Source organism: Corvus hawaiiensis, chromosome 3, assembly GCF_020740725.1.
Source record: "Corvus hawaiiensis isolate bCorHaw1 chromosome 3, bCorHaw1.pri.cur, whole genome shotgun sequence".
In the NCBI taxonomy this organism is placed as follows: domain Eukaryota; kingdom Metazoa; phylum Chordata; class Aves; order Passeriformes; family Corvidae; genus Corvus; species Corvus hawaiiensis.
Window position 1 is genome coordinate 57,728,409 of NC_063215.1, and position 19,394 is coordinate 57,747,802.

A 19,394-nucleotide genomic window follows, 5' to 3' on the forward strand; every position below is an offset into this window, starting at 1 on the left:
GCAGTATAAGAGCGCGCGGCGGCGGGCACGCCCCCTCTCTGTGCAGCGGCGCGCGGCGGTGCCGGGTGAGTGTCCGCGATGGCGCCGGGGCCCGGCCGGGCGGGATCCCCCCGGCCCTCGGGGCATCGCGGCGGGAGCGGGCCGGGCGGGAGCCCCGGGGCGGCCGGCGCCACTCACCGGGGCGGCCTGTGTCTGTATTTGCAGCAGGAACCCGGGCGGGGACCGTACCCACCGAGAGCGCCATGGCCGAGGAAGGGTGAGCAGGGCCTGGGCCGTCGGGGGCGGCGGGCGGAGGGGCCGGGTCGCTCCGTTGCGCGTCGGGCTTGGGAGCTCCGGCTGTGCCATGTGCACAGGCCCCGGCGTGGTGTGCTGCATGCTTCTTGCAGGCCGGGAGATGGGCGCTGGGTCCGCCAGGCAGGGCCTCTGGGCGCCTGGCGCCCTCGTGTCTCTTAAAGGAGCATGGAGATAGGACGGCCCGGTGGTTCGCCAGGAGGATTTAATGCCTTAGCTTCTTTCCCGTTCATCCTTTGTCACTTATCGCTTTGGCTTTGTTCTTTAACTTGCTTATCTGTACTTTTTAATGGCTGGATGCTTGCGGGTGAACGGGAAGCTTTTGCTTTTAGTTGTAACGTGTTGGCGCGATCAGAACATTATGTGTCTTCTCTTTAGCATTACTGCTGGAGGTGTAATGGATGTTAACACGGCTCTGCAAGAAGTGCTGAAGACCGCACTTATCCATGATGGCCTTGCTCGCGGTATCCGTGAAGCAGCCAAAGCCTTGGACAAGTAAGTGTGGTGTCACCAGTTTCTATGCTGTGAATAGTAAAACTGGGTGAGACCTTGTGATGGGGTATATTGAACACCTGCAGTGGTGTCCAGGTGCTCAGTTTAAAACTTACTTAAGATTATAGTTTTCTGCCAGTAACTTTTGTCTTTTGTAACCTCTGTTTTGGGGTCTTAAAGTGGGATCTTAAAATATAGGAACTAAACTCGATGATTCAAGAACAGCAGCATCTGGTGTATTACATTCTGTCATTTTGTGGCCCCAGTGCCATCGAGTGTTTGTGTGGGTGTATGGGTTTTGTGAAGAAAATGGAATGGTGTTCGCTGTTTGTAGCTATGAAAATCTGGGGCTCAGGAACCTTACGTTTTGAGAAGTGATAAAGTCGTCTCAAAGCTTTGTAAAATTTGAATCGGGTTAATATGTATTTCACACTTAACCTGGAAGAGTTGATTATGTTTTTATGAAAAAGCCTTAAATTCATAGCTTTCTTATACTCTTTAAGTTTTTTTTTTAATTTTTTTTGGTATGTTGCAACAGTAAGTAATTGTCAAGGTGCAGTATCGAAACAGTATTGAGCTTCTTAGGTGTCAGCCATGGGGTAATTAGTTATGGTCTTTTAAAGGGCAAAGTATATCTTTATATATATAGGCATACATACACACCTCTGTGTGTTTATGTGCAAATCTATACTTTACTTGAGAGAAAAAGCTACTTAAATGTAAAGCTGCAGTGTTTGGGTGATGACTTCAGTATGTCGGATACCCCTGCACTCGTCCTATGAGTGATAACTGCTGTCTGACAAACCTGTATGCAGAAACCTCTGAGACAAGGCACTAAACAAGGGCAGAGAAATACAACTTGTGTGTCTGACAACCAGTTTGTATGAGTTCTTCTGAGTTCAGCTACAGCTTCATAAGTGACATTGTGTTAAAAAGGATGATGTATGTATGAGGTTGTACACGTTTGTGTGTGATGGTTCTTGCTTGAGAACGTTTCTGGCATTCTGGTGACACTCCTGATAAAGAAGGTCTTTTTAGGAAAAACTGACTTTGCAGAGGTCACATTGCATTAGGTTAAGCATAGAAGACCTACTCAGCTCTCTCTGTTGTCAGGTATCCCTTTGGTATCTTAAGATTGTACCACAGTGTACAAAGATCCTAATTAGAATTGGGGCCCTGTCATAACAGCTTCTTTGAACGTAAGTAGAAAAGATTGTTCTGAAGAACTTATAACACCTTGACATGGAAATTCAAGCTTTTAGTTTTTACAATTCTAATGTTAAATTACTGTAACCTGTGGTAAATAAGAAAAAGCAGCTTGTAACTTGGTTGCTTTGTAGCAATGACACCAGTTCTCTAGGGGACCTGGTGTTTATCCAGTCATTAGATCTTTTTTCAGTGGCTGAGAATTTATTTAGTGGGATTTTTAGAAGCTCTCAAAATGAGAATAGAATCTGAGGATAAAGCTAACAATGTATGGATAACCTGTTAGATATGTATGACAAACATAAAAAGTGACAAATCACATCAAAAGTATATTTAGTATTTCAGAAGCTTATGGTGTCTTGTAACCAAAAATTAAAACTTAGGAAGTGGTTCTCTAGAAATGCATGTGCTGAATTCAGTTATTTTCAGTTTTGATGATCAGGAAACTTCAGGTAGTATCTGAAGTAACATCTGTCAGTTCTCATTTTCTTTTAGACGCCAAGCCCATCTCTGTGTTCTGGCTTCAAATTGTGATGAACCCACATATGTAAAATTAGTTGAAGCACTCTGTGCAGAACATCAGATCAACTTAATAAAGGTGAGTGGCAACTTAAGACACAAGTTTGGAACAGTTATGCTTATTTCAGTATGTAGAGAGCTGAACCTTTAGAACACTGCTGTAATTCTGCGTATGGCTTACCTAGGCAGAATTGCCCTTAGCAGCAGATTGTTCTAGTTCTGTGTGATTGCCATTTTGGCACAGTAAAAACCTGTGGATGTAAATGGCAAGGGGTATAGACTGGTTATTTTGCACAGTTAAAAGTGAATTCTGGTGTCCTGTTGAATAAGAAATAGAATTGTTGCTGGGAGTGTGGGAGGAGGGTCCCTGTGACTCCAGGGAGGCTCACGCTGTACGATGATGATACTTTGGCTCCCTCTGCTGATGCCTGTGAGGAAAGCAGCCATCCGTTACCCAATGTTTCTGACAGTACAGCAGCTGCTGGGCTGGACCCTGGTATGCCAGAAATGGCAAGTTCTCATGTGATGTGATGCCCTGCACAGGTTGATGACAACAAGAAGCTGGGCGAATGGGTGGGTCTCTGCAAGATCGACAGAGAAGGAAAGCCTCGCAAAGTGGTGGGCTGCAGCTGTGTGGTTGTCAAGGTAAGATTGCTAATTATGTCTTATTTCTTGACTTCTGAAGTACGTAGTGTACTCAAGGTTGCTTTACGTAAGGAACCGTTAAATACAGCTCCTAAATCTTTTTTTTTAAACAGTTGCTTTATATTGTTGATAGTGAACATAAGCCACTTTCATGTTTTATATTCCCTGTTGTGTTTATATACTCATATACATTTTGTGAGTTAATGGTTGAGTCCTCAAAGTATCTGTGCCTACCTGCCAATAATCATTAAAAGCAAAGTCCTACCTTAGAGGATAGGAAGCTTTGCTTCAGAAAAAAATGCCAGTTCAGCATGTCCGCTCAACTTGAAAATGTTTTGCGGAGCTTATTTCACAATAACACTGGCAAAATAAAGCCACAGTACGAGCCTTGAAGACTTTGTGGTCTCTGAGGTCCCAAGAGATGGCTACATCTTCACAATCAAAACTAGTGTCTTCTGCATGCATTTTCATAATTATGCTACTTTTTCACATACTTGGCTTGAGTTTCTTTAAGCCGAAAAGGTTTTGTTTGCATCCCTGTCAATGGGTGTTATATTTGAATGAAATAGAACAGTGCTTTATCTGAGTAGCCTTACTAAAGAACAAGGGAAAAACTGGCAGATTGCTTGAGCTTACTTGTGTGGAATTTTGGAAATTCCTTGTGATAAAGTGTCAGAATCCCATTTGTTCTTGTAAAAAATCAGTTTGTAAAATTTAGGATGGGTCTGTATGTTAATGGGTTATTTTGTGTTACAGGACTATGGCAAGGAATCTCAGGCCAAAGATGTCATCGAAGAGTACTTCAAGTGCAAGAAATGAATGACAAATAAATTTTGAACCAGTCTAGTGTATGTGTGATTAATGATTCGGTGTTTGTGGAACAGTTCTTTTGAGTTGCAAAGGATAGCATCAGAAGATGCAAGAACTTAGCAAATGTTGGTGTAGTTTATTAGTATTTTAACTCTGTCAGTTTGCTGAAAAGATTGTGGGGATCCCTGCCATTCTTATTTTAGGGTAATTCTGTTTGCTGTTCTTACCCCAGAAGTTACCAGCTAGAGCATGGCACAGATTCAAGTTGCAATAATGCAGACATTTGATTACTGTCCTTGCTTGGTAATGCTTTGGTCTGTATTTCTAGGATTCTGAGTAACTTGTCTAAAGTATTGCTGCATCCGTGATAAAAATTTGGCTCCCTCTGCTGAGACAAATGAAGATAACGGCCTTAACTGTCACCCAAATCTTCTGAGATGTTGCAGGATTTCTATAAATGCTTTCTTAATTTATTTAGGGAACTTAATGGACACAAGATGTGTTCTACTTGTTCCTCTGCCTTGAACTGTGAGTGATAGCATCTTCTAACTAGTATTGTCATGTAGATTGATTCTGTAGTTCTCTGTAGGTAGGGTAGCCAAGTAGTTAAGTTCTCACTTGCTCAGATGAGGCAGTGTTGAGCTCCTAACTTGCCCAGTGTTGGTTTCTGTAGTAGTTAATTGATGTTCAAAACTTGTTTCTGTCAGTTTTTTGTTTTTTAGAAACAAGGGATTTAGACTGGAAGGTATGGTTTGTTTCTCTCCTGCAAGTTCTTTTATATGTCTTAAATTTTCTGCAGAGCAGCTCTTAAGTGAAGTGAGTCATAAGGAGTTGCTCTGTTGTGCTGATGTGTAAGATATGAATGTGAGTTATGTGGGGCTGAGCGCCTGTGGCTGAGCAGATGGGAATGTTTATCTGTTTTCAGGCACTTAAATTTTAATTGTGGTTTGTAACCCCTTGTGATATCCCTGGTCATAAGTGTGAGAGTGAAGACAGGCGTGTTTTCCAGCTGGGCTCAGATGCACTTCTCTTACAGCACTTCTTTAGGCTCTTGAAGGGTCTCTTAGTTTTTGCCCTGTCCCAGCTTTATAGTAACTTGATCTTGGTGACTTGGGTTGTTGGGAGAGGTTTCTCTAATATTTTCAGGTATACTCAATGAAGTCACCTGTTCAAGTCTGCAAGGTCTATATCCTTTTGCTAAGCTGTATGTTCAGTCTCATCTCTGAAATTCTCCATTAAGGTAGTTTCTACAACTAATGTCGAGCTAGTATTGCAAATTAAGAGAAGTTAGCTCAAATGTACACATGTTTCTTGAATGCTGAATCTATAGTTGTTTAAATGTTTAGTTGAAGTTACAGGAGTAATCTCTAGAGAGGAGTCTTAGTTGCAGATCCTGTTTCATTAAACTACTGGAGGCTTCTCAATACTGAGAATAGGGATAATTTTAAGAATATTTCTTGACTAGAGTTAAAAGACAAATATTGAAAGAACTTTTTCAGGTGAGTTTGGTTAATAATTTTGAATATATGATTCATATACAGAAGCACACCAAAGCATGCTTCATCTTTTGTCTGGTCTTAAAAACTGCATCTTCCAAAGATTTTTAGATAAAATAGTTTTGCAATTTGTTCTTCATATTTTTACAATGCTTGTATCTACGTTCTGTAGAAAGAATTGTCTGAAGGTGTGGTAGGAGTCTCATGGGATTTATAGTTTGCTTTTCCTTGTCTGGCTTTTACATTCAGTTTAATTCACAAAAGGAATTGGGATCTAAAAGTGGAGCTCAGTACTTGAGTTCAGTGGCATGTGTGTTGCTGAGGTTAAAATTTGTTTACCTGAAAATGCTTCTACTAGAACATTTTTTACCTGTTGAGAGTAGTTTTAATTCCTTGCATCTCTGGATGCAGTGTAATAAATGTGTGATTCAATAAGCCTCTCCTGAATAGTGGGTAAAAAGATGCAAGCAAATGGCTTTTTGAAATGCTTGGCTTTTTGGCAAAAATATATGGCTTTTCATTGTTATTTTTGACAAAAAATTACCTAGTGGAATGGAGAAGACACATCTCTTTTCTCACACACCTACTATTGATGTCTTGTGATGTGAAGCACTTCATACCAACACATAGGGGACTATTTTATGATTTGCTACTGAAAAAATTAGGATATTGGAAGGTATGTATACGTTCTGGTGAATTGTAATTCTAGGATGATGATCTTGGAGTGAAGAGACAAGGAACTGCCACTGAAATGGATGAGTAAACAGTGGATAGCCTTCAGTAAAAGTTCTGAAGAAGGTGTCTGGCTGTTAGTATTTTACTTAGAGCATGTGGAATGTTCTATGCCTACTGTAATACCTGAGGTAGTTACCTTTTTCATTTCCCCAATATTTATGGAGAAATCTGATTCAAAATACACATTTTGGTACCATTACTAGCTTTCCTATCCACCTCTTAGCGCTCTGGAGAGGCAGGATATGCTGGGTAAGCAAAAAGATGTTCTGTGAACATTCACATGAAGTTCACTTTTGGGGCCCTCAGATGACAGACCGTAAGGTGCTGGAGTGTGTCCAGAGGAGGATGGCAAATCTTGTGAAGGGTCTGGAGCCACTGAGGAAGCTGGGGTTTGGCCTGGAGGAGGCTTAGGAAACCTTGCCACTCCCTGCAACCATCTGAAATGTTGCAATGAGGTGGGGGTCTTTTCTCCTAAGTAGCAAGTTACAGTTTAAGAGAAAATGGCCAGGGAGGCTTAGACTGGGTATTAAGTATGGTCAGGCATTGGAGCTGGCTGCCCAGGGAAGTAGTGGAATAAGCAGTCCTGGAGGCAGTTTAAAGACTTGAAGATGTAACACTTAGGAACATGGTCTAGTGGTGGGCTTGGCAGTGTTTGGTTTGCAGTTGACTCCATGATCTCTTTCAACCTAATTTATTCCATGATTTAATTCATGCATGTTAAGCCTGCAAGTAAATTGAGTCCAGCTCACACAAACTGTTTAGGTTTACAAAATAGCCATTTAACACATTTTAGCTTGGTGTGAGAAAAATAACATCATCAAAATGTTTTTTGTGCTTGATTTATGCCAGTGGAATGGCAATGTTCCTCTGAATTACTATGAAGTATGACCAGTTAACTCCTAGGAACTTTTCAAGTAGGGTTCAAGTAGGGAGAGCTGTAGTTTGCAAGCAAGTTTGTTAGGCAGTGTTTTCTTTTGCTGCAGTGGAATGATACCTCATTAAATGTGCAGTAAATGTTCAGGAATGTTTCTTGTGTTTAAATGTCACCTTACCATTTTACATAGCAATGAATATTAATACTAGGGAATGACATCTTTTCATGCAAAGTTATTTTCATTGGAATAGAATCAACACTTCCTAAACATTTTTTGTCAGAAGGAATTAGGTTGAAATCTAAATTTTCTTATCAAAATGCTTAAGTATCAAGTTAGGGCTTTTCCAGGAAATGAAACATTACAGGAAGTGACTGTGGAACCTCTGCAGGGTAAGCATTGGAGAACTGATTAATTTTGCTTTAGGCTTTTTACTTAAGATTATCCCAAGTGTTTGATTTATTTTCAAAAACTTCCTGAGAACCAAATTCCACCCAAGCCTCAATTCACCTTGGTATTTGGTAAAAGTTTATTTTATTTTTAAATTGGCTGAGGCAAAGGAGTGATTGCTGGTGGTTCTTCATACTGCATCACTCAGCAAATGCTTCCCTGAGGCCTCTGATTTGTAGACTAAAGAGATCCAGTACCTCCATGCTTTCTTGATCAAGGATGTTTAACTGTAGAAGACTTACTGATTTTGATATGTCCTGCAGGATTTTAGATAAGATTTTGGAGATGTAGGCTTTGGGATTCTGCTTGAGGTTGCAGCCCCCCTGCCTAAAAGGTACATTACTGATCTCCTGAGTTGGTGTGGTTAGACAGCATTAACATGGGAATGGAAATTAGAGACTTTGGAGTTAGTGGTGCAGGACTGACCCTGACTTTTCCTCTGCTGTTGATCATATTTAATGTCACTTGCATGTTTTCCTTTTGAAAGTGGGATAATACAGAATGGTTTGCTCAATGATGTATGTTTTGTGGCTTTTGGTTGGCAGAAGCATCAGAATTAGGGGTTTTTTTGAACTAAAATAGCGGGCTTGGGTGGTTTTGTATGGAAGGGTAGTTGTTTTCAGACCTAAATTATGTTTCACCATGAAGTAGAATGCAAATGAAGGCTTTTGAAGAAATTCTGGGAAGTCAATTGTGAAGGTGTCAAGTAGAGACTTCCAGAGAGCATTGGAGAACATCCTATGTGATAATTTAAAAAAGTCTTGAAAACATTTAAGCTCATTTTGTTTTAGAACCACCTGTGTGTCATCTGGGCCACTGCTGGTTTTCTGTCTGTTATGGATTTTGCTGTGGGTCACAAAGCTTGAGTATCTGAACAGCAGCAGCACCACCACATTTGCACAGCTCCTACTTTGATGGAGTCATGGGCCTGACTGTGGCTCCTGTAGGGGAGTTGGTTATACCTGACCCCCCCTCTTTCCCATGACAGTGCATATTTTACTGTGTCAGCCCCTTGGAGTCTGCTCTGTGCTGGTTCTGGTTAAAAGAGGGTGTGTTTCTGATGTGTGGGCCTGAGAGCTCACTGGAAGGTCATTTCATTTTAGGACAGCTCGCTCACAGTGGGGTCCTGTTGTAACATGCTGGTGTGTTTTGCAGTAGCACAAGTGTTGGGCGATCAGGGCTTGTCAGCAGCAAATCTCCACGCTGCACAAGCACTTTTGTGGGCTTCAGCCATTAATTTGGAGACCATTGTTTACTTTGCCTGCTTTGCTAAGAGAAGAGTATATCTTCCTGTTTTATTCAATGCATTAAGTACTTTATGAAGGGTGAGAACTAATCCCACATATAGAAAAAATACATTTAATATTAAACCACACAATATCCTGTAAAAAGTTAGGCATAGGCCCCAATATTTTCTGTTTAATAATGTTTCTGGTTTAGGATTGCCTCTACCTGTCTGGTTTTGTTCCTTGTTTGTTTTGGAAAACCTGGCTATGTCAGCTGCACCCCAGTGTTCCTCATGTGTCTGTGTTCCTGAAGCTGGTGCAAGCATTATCCCTGAAACCTGCTCCCTTTCCTGGAGACTTTGAAAAGGTCTCTCATCCAGTGATGTGAAGGAACTGAACATACATCAGTTTGTCAGCCTTGAAGACCTCTTTTGGAGATGATGTGTTTGGAATGTGAAGCCTTAGTAGGATTTGTAATTTCTGTTAGACTGTTGTCTGGAAAATAGAACTGATCTTTCCAAACGGCGTTAGAGTGATAATATAAAAGTGAACTTTTACTTGAAAGCTTTCATGTACACAGTATGGTGAAAACCGCACATAGAACAGTAATTCTACAATTTTTATAAGGTTAGTTGATTAGTATACCTATCATATTATCCAATTAAAAGGTTAGTTGGTTGGGAATAATTCCTGGGGTCCTGCCCCACTGGAAGCAGCCTGGGGGCTTCTTTTTCCCACTTTTGTTATGTCTAGTGCAGATTCTGGTTGGAAAACAGAACATCCTTGTAGTTGGTTCTCTTCTTGGAATAAGACTAAACAATATTTTAGGAATGTGCTTAGAAGGTTAGCTTACTGTTCCTAAATGTAGGGAAAGAAGATAGGAAAAGTACTAGGAGCTACAGCCATGCATTAGTAATCTACAAAGTTACAAATATATGAAAAATATAAAAAGCTAAAAATCTTAGGCATCAAGACCATTGAACCAGATAGCGGATGTTAGGTGAGCACAGATGTGGTTTGTTTTTTTTAGCCTTAAGGAAAGCAGAAGTAATGGAAAATTATTTTTTCAATGGTTTTAGACATTTAAGTAAATAGAAATGTTTTTAGCCATTGGTCAGCAAGCAAATGTTTGTTTTGAGATTCTCTTTAATAAATTGAGCAGATGGAGTGGTTAGTATGTGTTGTATGTAATGATCCCACATACCTTCATAATTTTTTGGTGCACTGGCATTATTTTTGTATGAAAGTCCACTACAAAAATCTCTAAGTGCACATCAACTGCTTCATGTACCTGATCTAATCTAAATTATGATACAATCTTTTATGGACGTAAATCACTATACAAATATCTGATACACCTATCAGCCATTGGTTACCATGCTTCCTCTTTTTCATTCTGAAAGTGTCCAAGTTGTGTTATATTATATGAACTAATGGAAACTAATCTGAAAATCACTTTGTCTTGAGGAGCTTTTCCCCTCTTCCAATTCAAAAGCAATTGGGGGTACTTTTTATAGTACCTAAGCAGAAGTATTTAAAATATTTTCACTGAGACCTCTGAGCAACACAATTTCCCTCCTACAAGGGGGAAAATGTTTAGGTACAAATCAACCTAGCTTGTCCTCTAGCTCAGTCAGTGTCAGGAATCTGTCTTTGCTGTAGTCTGACTAAGGCTAGTGTCTAAGATAAGCTAAGTTTTACTCTTTAAAGCAGAACGGTAGAGTTTGTATGTTGATGTTCTAAAATATACTAATGTGTAAGCAGACAGATACTATTTTTCAAAAGTGATGAAATAAGCATTTATGTCACTGCCTGGCATGCCAGGTTCCTGCCCTATAAAATTTTACAATCAAGTTGTGAAACTGAAAAAATGTATTTTATGTAGATGCGCAGAAAAATGTTTATTAAATTACCTTTTTTCATACTAAAAAAAAAAATCGTAATTCCAGTATGCTTTTTTTTTCTTCTCACCTGAGTGGTTTGAAGACATTTTCTTCAGTGAAAAAGTTCAAATCCCTGTTAAAATAAGCTTTGTATTTCAAGGACAGAAAAAAAGCTGTGACCCCTAAATAACCTTTTGTATTGATTGTATTGTTAGCAGCCAGAGTGTTGGATAACATAATACAGATGCTTAGGACAGGTTTAGTAAGGCAAATGGGGTGGAGGGGGGGTACAAAAAGGTTTCTAGTTTTAAGACTATGTGTTTAAGGGAATTGAGGTCATGTTTTGTAGAACCTCTCCACAAAAAAATGAAACACCCTCAGATACCCATATATATAGAAGTGTACATATGTCACTAGAGCTATGGTATATATTCTTTTTCATCCATTTATTTGAATGGACAAAATTCAAGTAACACCCTTCATCTTTGCTGTTTGCAGAGCAGCAAAATAGAATGTTTGTCAGCACGTGTACAAGAACTGCCTTCACATGCATGGAACTTAGCAAGCTACTGTACTTGAAAAAAACATGTAAATTCAAATCCTGTTTCTGCAGAGACTGACTTCCACTGCTCTAAATAAAAATCTCAGCTGGTTCTGACTCTTCCCTCATGGTTATCTACCCCCTTGTTTTAAACTTGGCATGACAGCTTTTAACATTTTCTGTTAAAAACAGCATGTCTTGATCCTTTTTTGATCATTGTGAACAGCACTATCATTCTATCTGACCCTCAAGCCCATATACATGTCCTTTTCAGATAAAAGCTATTGGCAATATGTATGCCTCATCTACCTGTAATTGTGTGGAAACACCCTTAAAACTATTGTTTGGACATGAGCTTTGAGTGATTTTTCTTCTATTAAGAAGAGAAGAAAAACTTTTAGTCAAACTAGCCTACAACCAAGGAACAGGGCTGAAATTGCAATGCCCTCTGGATGTCATTATGATGAATCCCATCATGCCATTGACGACTGAGCTGGTATGGTTGTGAGTGTAGATACTGGTAGCCAGCCCTTCCCATAAGATCCCAATTACATTGTTGAGAAGTTTGCTAAGCTTTTTTTCCATGTCCTGAAATTGTTCCTTGTAGAGTGTCCGTCTCAATTTTTTTTAAACTTTAGCTAAAGCAACGTAATTATTTCTGAGACTTGTTGAGGTGTTTGATAGGGGTTTATTTACTACTTTTCTTTTTTTTAAACCTTAGCCAACTTCTTATAGTATTTTCATTGGGATATTTGTGTGTTTCCATTCATGGATTTGTGATATAATAGGAAAGTGGTGGAAGAGAAAAAGGAGCACTTCCAGATGAAGGTGAAAGGAGAGGATTGGTTGTGTGGGAAAGTAGAGGCAGACTGGTCACCATGGTTAATAGCAGGTAGAGGGAGAGAAACAATTGCAAGAGGCTGAGTCAGTGACACAGAGACAATCTGGTAGTGAGCCTCGAGATGACCCTCTCTCACCCTTGATTTCTTGCCAATAATAATCCATAAAATGAGTGGCAAAGTACAGGTAGAACAACTATCAAGGGACAAGAGTGGAAGAAAGAAGATACATGCACTCATACACATCCATGTGCCGTTTTAAAGGTAGATTACAAAGCTCAAGATAGTATTAGGGGGAAAAGAAAGTTGTGTAGGCCATCCTATTCAAGTCTCTTGGCAAGTGTGTTTGATTTAAGCATGCAGTCATATGTTGTTGTTTCTACAGTTGTCTGAGGAAATTCAAAGGCAAACCAGCAGAACCTAAGAATATCTACAGAATGTTCTACTGGGCTGAAGCTTGCTGTGTATAAAACAAACCAAACAACCAACCCACCCTCCCCCTCAAAACAAACCCCAATAAACCAAGAGGAAGACTGTGGCTTTATAGTTAAAATTGGTGACGAAGATTTGTCTGTGCCACCAAGTTCCTGTGTGGAGGTTGGTAAGTTCCTTGGAAATGTTCACTGATGATTTGTTTTCAGTCCCTGGATGCACCACCTTGCTAGTGCTATGTTCTTTGGGAATGATTAATGCTCTCACACATACGGACGTTTTGGTTTAGGCGTACAAAGCTACCAAGCGTGCTGTCGTCCTGAAAAATACAGTTTAGAAGGGTCTCAGATTGGCAGGACTTCATGGGTGCCTGTAGTTTATGAGCTGTAATTTCCAGAAGTGTAGAATGGGGAAATAGTCCCGTTTGGGAGTTCGGGGACCCCAAACTCCCTTCTGCTTGTCTCGGGTACCGTGCTGGGGCTGGCTGGCGTGCCGGTGTCGGGCACATTCCCAGGGAACCGGCGGCGCTTCCCCGGCGAGGCAGGAGGTGGCAGCCGAGCCCCGGCCGGGAGCCCACGCCGGCGGCAGCAGGTGCCGCGCTGATCCCGGCGGGCTCGCAGCGCCGGAAGCAAATGTGGAATTGACTCTTTAATGCCTTTGAATGCTTTCGGTTTCTATGCCCACTTTCCAGCGTTGCAGCCTTGTAAAACCCCAGCACGTCAGATGTTGGGGCTTTTACGGCGTGTAGAAATGTGTTTGCTAAACCCATGGACTTTGTTGTACAGCTGCGACACCTTTAATCTGTTTTTTTCTGGGAGCTGTATCGCACAGGGCAAGCACTCTCGTCTGCTTTCCTTCACAGAGATACTTAATGAACAAGGTAACGGGTTTGGGGATGTGGTCAAGGATCCAGTTGTTTGGAAGTTCACTTTATACGTTGTAAGTAGCGCCATCCATCAGACCAAAGAACATCGTTGTCAAACATATAAAGGATAGCACAGACTTGAGATAAGAGCTAAGATAGGTGAAGGCTTTTTTTTTTTCCCTCGCTGACTCAAGTGTCTGATGTATTACAGCGTTCAAAGCATTTCAGTATGCTTGTATTGTATTCACACATATGCAATGTATTTGAAACATTCCTACCAAGGAGATTGTGGTAAAAACTGTAATGTGCAGCTTGCTGGGTTTCATTGTAAAGTAATATAATCTCCACATGTGTGAAGGCCAATGCAATATTTTATTTTTTGCTTACCCCAGGGAATGTGATATTAAATTTATCAGCTGAAGTATTTGAATGAGAACTCATAAATATTTTCTGAGGTACATCAGTGGCATACACAGGGAGGGAGAAGACGTGTGGCACTGGGCGAAGAGGAAGTAGTTCATACTTTCCATCCTCTGCTGTCACATAACAGCTATGCCTTCCCCTTCAGACAGGACACTGGTAAATTTTCTTGGTGACTGAAAACAAGTCTTAAATTGTGGAGAATTTGTTAGTCACTTATTTTTTCTGGTAATTATTAGCTCTGTAGTACATGGGCTGCAGATGTTGTTCACATCAGATACAGAGCTTGGGGAGAGAGGACAAGGCTCCCAAAAAGAGAGGTGCTGTTCTGAAGACATTTCAAATGCACAGGAAGGCTGTTGGCCTGCTTTCTTTATCTGATGCACCATGATTGTAGGCATCCTAGATAGACAAGCTGCTGCCAAATCTAGGAGGAGTTTGCACACTGCCTTCATATAGTTATAAATCCTCCAGGGCTTAAGCAAGCATCTCTGCATGGCATTATCCTGTGTTGTTGTGTGATCTAGCTTCTTGTTTGGAGTTAATTTAAGCATCTCCAAAACCATTCTGTGGTGTTTTAGAATAGCCCAATCCATGCTGAGTTACCAGTTCTTTATCAGCACCGATTCCATGTGTACCTGCAGCTAAAATTGCCCATATGAGGAACCAAAGATGATATTTTGCCACTGTAGAAAAATCTTTGTGCCTCCACACCTTGAGTATCACATACAATTGGTCTCCGCATCTCAGGAAGAGCATATTTTTTTCTAAAAAAACCCGTAAAATTATGGAAAAGGACATGTAAATTTGCTAAAAGAAGGTAAGAGTAGGCTTATGGTTTCACTTCAGTTTGGAGAGAAAGCTGAAGAGGGATGAAGCTGATTTATGGCATCAAGAAGGCAGTGCAGAAGATGAGTGCTAAACTTGTTTACCAAATCCTACAGTACTAGATCAGAGAACATGTATTGAAACTGATCAGATGTAATTTAAAACAGGTTTTTAAAAGTGCCTTTCTTCAAAGCCTGTAATAAACTCCTACAACTGGCTGTTGCAAGAAAGTGTGAAGTCAGAACACATCAAGAGTTTCAAAATGGATTAGACAAATTAATGGGTAAAAGGTGCGAACCAGATCCTATTGGGAAAGCAGTTGTATTCCCTCCAACATCTGAAATCTAACAGCAGGATGCAGGAGGAGCATGAGGATTAGATTTCAGATAGTGGCTTGTTTCATGTGTTCTCCCTAAGCCACTTCTGCAACAGCCACTGTGGGAGACAGAAGCTTGGGGGATGGACATTGGTCTCGCCACATGGGGCATTTCTGATAGACAAAGATTAGATGGGCATGCTCTCAGGAGTGCTAAAAGAGCTCAAATTGCTGCCTAAAGCCTCTTGCTCAAGGTCACAGACTTAAAAAGGTATGAAAGAAATCAGCACTTCAAGAGAAAGCAAGTCAAGAGAAGGTAGCTGCTTCAATCCTTTGGAAGTCAGGAAGTTAGACTTTTTTAGGAATCTGGTTGATTAGCAGCCAGCTCAAAGGTGAAGACTAGCAGAGACTGAAGATGGCTCAGAAGTGAAAGAAGCAAAAAAGCTTTTTTTATTATCATTTGAGTTGAGAAGATGAGAACCATGAAGATACTTATCCAGTTAGCTTTCTGGGTACTTGTAGGAAATTGTATTAAAATGTTCTTGAGGCTCTTTCTTTCTGAGGTTGCTCTGTTTTTGCAGTGGACGTACCTTCTGTGCCATTGTCGTCCTGGGAATTACGTTGCTCTTCACTTGGATCTACCTATCTACTACTGGCTGAAGTCGGTCCAGGGCTGAAGCTGGCACATGAAGCTATTGCCCTGCAAGTATATCACCTTTGTGTGCCAGGATGGGCTATTTCCAAAGGGAGCTGAAAGTTGTGTTTGTCCAGTCCATAATGTCTTTAATCACCCAGCTCTGCCCTTATTAGACACACCCTCTCTCCATAATATTTAATCCATCTGAAAAGATGAGCTGGCACTTTTTTGGTATAGGAGTGAGGAAGCTCTTGGCACTTCAGAAGGCATTTCTCCTTTTGATCTAAAATAGCCTGTGTGCACTGACTTCTCTGGCACACTGCAGTGTTCACCAGTTCTCTCAAGTTTTTCTGAGAGGAACAGAATTTTGAAGGTGGTGAAAGGGTGAATGGGGCAAGGATTTATTTGTTTTTTTTTTTTTCTTTTAGATGTTGTTGGCTTGAGATCTGAGGAGTGAAGCTAAATTTGTAAGGACCGTATTTTAAAATATTTGCCAGTTGTCCCAGATAATAAAATAGGGATTTTTCTCCAGAGGAGAAGAAATGAAAATAAATAAACATGGATCTTTTTCACCTAATTTATGACCTGCAAATAGGGTTCCTCCTCAACCTGCATGATTAAATCTCTCCAGTCAAAAGGGACCATTTTGATTACATCTTCTATCAATAAAAAGTCATGAAAACTCACTTTCTTTTATAAGAGAAAAGAAATCCAACAATATCAGGTGACTGTGGTTTAGATTGTTTTGCCATTTCTTCCAGGAATTTGCCCATATTACAGGTAATGTATAAATTATAGTTCCTCACCTTTAACATAGCTGTCAAATTTAGTTTAATGGACATTGCCTTTACTCATACCAACTTTAAACATGGTCGAGCTGGAAAGCTTTTTTGTATGGGCTGGATGTTACTTGTTCCAACAGATGCTGGTTATGGCACAGCCTTGGTTTTTGACCATTTAGATGTGTCAAGAGGGGTTAGAAAGATTTGTTTAGAAGTTTGTATTTGATTAACATTTTTGAAGTCCAATCTTCTTTTCAAAATAGTTTGTGACATAAGTGCTTTTGGAGGATAGTTGATTCCCAAAGGAAAAGGTGCAGCAGTTCTGTGTTAAGATCTCTGTTCAAACTTATTGTCCCAGCCTCAGAAATGTGTTTTCACTAACCTAAGAGCGTGATAAGCTGAAGGAGAAGGTGCACAGCTTAGGCATTTGGCAGTGCTTCCACTGTAGGTGCTGTGTAGGGGTAGTAATGGAGGATCGTGCAGTGAGGTGATCTTTCAAGTCTTATCATGTCTCAGCTACTTTACAATCCCTGGAGGGTCCCAGGCAGAGTTTCTACAAGCTGCGCCTTAGTGTTCACCAAATAGTACATGTACTGCAGATGTTTTAGGCTACCACCTGAAGTTTGTGATAACTACAACACATGCTGTTTTGGATGATCTCAACAGGGCATCTAGTATCTTATTTCTGAAGCATTTTTACTGCAAGAAGCAATAAATTCAGTTCTGTCATCATTAGGCAGGTGTTTATAAGTACTGCAAGATTTTAATCTCTCTCCAGGGAGAAAAATACTTCAGGGGCCCATTCTACAGCTTGGCATTTGCTTTGCATCTCTGGCATGTTCCCATTTCTCTCTATGCCAGGAGAGCAAGCATGGTTTTATGGCTAGGACACAGGTCTTGAATAGTTTCCCAGCTTTGCCAGTGACTGCTGCGAAGTGTAGAGCAAATCTGTTCCTCAAATTGCCAGCTACAAAGAGTGAGGGTAGTGTGGCTTTTTATTTCTCTGGTGTGTTTCTTCTACACAACTTAAGGACGCAGACTACATTGTGTTAGATTTATCTATCATGGATCCAAAATTTGTACACAAACTCACCATCTACTGGTAATAATAGAGCAGAAGTTTAATCTATTTTAATCAGAATATTTGATAAAGCAACCTCCAAATGACTTTGCCATCATCCTCTACTTTGAGAGTCATATGATTTACCAACAGAGATTCATGGTTTTGATGTGACTACTGCAATTTTTGGGTTTGGGAGTGTCAGTGTGTACCAACTCTGGTTTCCTAAAACGGGTTTATGTAGAAGGTGAGCTAATTTATAACTGGATCATGAATTAATTTTCTTCAGACCTACCAAGGTTTATCCATGCAATGTCTCCCTGCTCCCTGTAGGAAGCCTTGTGGTCTTGCACATTCTCCATCTCCAAGGAGCCAGCTTTTTCTTGCTGCAGTGGTTGCTGGATCTGAAGGCAGTTTGCAGCATCTGAGAGGCCTGGAAAACCTGGAGTCCACTCACTGATAGTTGTTGAGCAACCACTAGTGAAACTTTGTGCTGAAACTTGTTGAAAATTATTTGGGTGGCTATGAAAAAACTCATAAAGAACACAGTGAAAGAAAATGCCTTGAAGAAGCTTTGCGTAGATTGCATAGAAGCCTAGTAGCTCTCATTGCTGGAAAATTACCTCAGGGAAGAAAAGAACAGCATTTTTAAAGTTTTGGGTCCTGGGAGAAAAGTCACCAAAAAATTCAGCAGGTTCTCTCAAGATAATTTTGATGTGCCACATTGACTTGGAACAGCCCACCCACAAAGACAATGTTAAAACAATTATCTCAAGGAATTGTGCTGAACTGAAAAAAATAAATAGAAGTTCCCAAGTAAACTTCCCATATTTAGAAGATAATATGGTAGGATAACATTAAGGCAAACAGGAAGACTATGAGAAATATGAACAAATCCTCAAAGCTTTAAATATGAGCTAATTTGCTGTATGCGTAAAGTCAAGACAACAGCTGCCATTTTCATCTAGCAATTAATGTTTGCTTTTAGCTGTATTTAAAAAGAAATTCCATTAGATTAAGATAATAGTCTTTGTTTTAGTCATGAAAACATTTACAAATTCATCATATTATAAAATACATTATAGCCTATCACTTCAGAAATCTGCGCTGATACAAAGAAGAAATTTCTACATTGTTATTTTGCAACTTTTAATTTGTTTATTTCAGGAAAAATACGCCATGACCTATTTTTCCTTTTTCCTGGTGAGTTTAAGAAAATAAATTTATTTCCTTTTCCATTTCCTCCACTGCATGTTTTTGCACACATATAAGTGCACATGTGTATACACAAGAAGGTAATGTACTTGCAAACATTCAGGTTATCTCTACCCATTTGTTTTTTGACTTTAATAATAATGATGTCAGAGTTTCTCACTCCCTTGTGCTTAAAAATCTGAAGTCCTTAAGAACTTTTAAATGTGGAGTGCCTTAATTTGGTATATTTTTATTCTGGCAAAGAAATATCCATACTATTAGTTTTTTCCTGTGTTAGGAAGTTTCTGTAATAGTGATTTTAACCTGATTTATCTTCTGAACTAATCCAGCCTTTTCTGTTCATCTGTGTAGGCAGTGTCTCCCCAGTCCTACTGAAATTGGACCTGTGCAGCGTAAATATTGAAATCTTGAAACAAGAAGGAGGGGAGGCAAGAAGATCTGTAGTTCAGTGTGTACAATCCTGAACTGGCAATGGGGAGAAAGAAATTTGGTCCTTTATGTCCAAGTAATTTCTTGAGACTTTGCATTTTTTTTTCAATGACTCTCTAAAGTAAAATGCAGAAGCAGTCCATGGGACAAAATACTAGGAAGGCTGTTGAGTTTTTTCTGATAAGGACCCTCATCTCTCCCTTGCTGTCTCTGTTTATGACTTCAGGACTGATTTATCAAATCTATTTGTCTACAAGGTACAGTAAGCACTCCTGACTCTCCTTATGGTCAATAGAAAACACAAATGGGATCACTTAATCTCATCATAAAGCAGATATTTAAATGATGAGTGAAATGAAGCACCTATTCCTCCAGAACTGGAAGGGGAGACTTTGATGACTGGTC

General features: G+C 40.1%; 1 protein-coding gene, 1 long non-coding RNA gene and 4 other non-coding genes across 6 annotated transcripts in view; all 6 read left to right on the forward strand.

The window, feature by feature from the left end:
• The first annotated feature begins 9 nt into the window (after positions 1-9).
• Positions 10-3,999, forward strand: RPS12 (ribosomal protein S12). The gene is made up of 6 exons (XM_048297197.1): positions 10-65; positions 205-256; positions 670-786; positions 2,485-2,587; positions 3,052-3,153; positions 3,910-3,999. Exons 2-6 carry the CDS (start codon positions 243-245, stop codon positions 3,970-3,972), a joined length of 399 nt encoding a protein of 132 aa, XP_048153154.1. The 5' UTR covers positions 10-65; positions 205-242; the 3' UTR covers positions 3,973-3,999.
• LOC125324260 lies at positions 1,516-1,588 on the forward strand. Its single transcript, XR_007202898.1, has one exon. It is a non-coding gene; the product is annotated as a small nucleolar RNA SNORD101 (small nucleolar RNA).
• Positions 2,898-2,984, forward strand: LOC125324269. The gene has a single exon (XR_007202909.1). It is a non-coding gene; the product is annotated as a small nucleolar RNA SNORD100 (small nucleolar RNA).
• LOC125324268 lies at positions 3,452-3,586 on the forward strand. Its single transcript, XR_007202908.1, has one exon. It is a non-coding gene; the product is annotated as a small nucleolar RNA SNORA33 (small nucleolar RNA).
• A 321-nt stretch (positions 4,000-4,320) lies between the features above and the next one.
• Positions 4,321-4,405, forward strand: LOC125324270. The gene has a single exon (XR_007202910.1). It is a non-coding gene; the product is annotated as a small nucleolar RNA SNORD100 (small nucleolar RNA).
• Positions 4,406-10,675: 6,270 nt separating this feature from the next.
• LOC125322877 overlaps positions 10,676-19,394 on the forward strand; it is a 57,110-nt gene continuing 48,391 nt past the window's right edge. The window contains exon 1 of the long non-coding RNA XR_007202259.1: positions 10,676-13,317. This is a non-coding gene — a long non-coding RNA (uncharacterized LOC125322877). The remainder of the gene's footprint in view (positions 13,318-19,394) is intronic.

Excerpts from the sequence above, each read along its gene's own strand:
- RPS12 (XM_048297197.1), top strand. Across the intron at positions 787-2,484 it reads GCAGCCAAAGCCTTGGACAA|ACGCCAAGCCCATCTCTGTG; the intron begins GTAAGTGTGGTG and ends ATTTTCTTTTAG. Across the intron at positions 2,588-3,051 it reads ATCAGATCAACTTAATAAAG|GTTGATGACAACAAGAAGCT; the intron begins GTGAGTGGCAAC and ends TGCCCTGCACAG.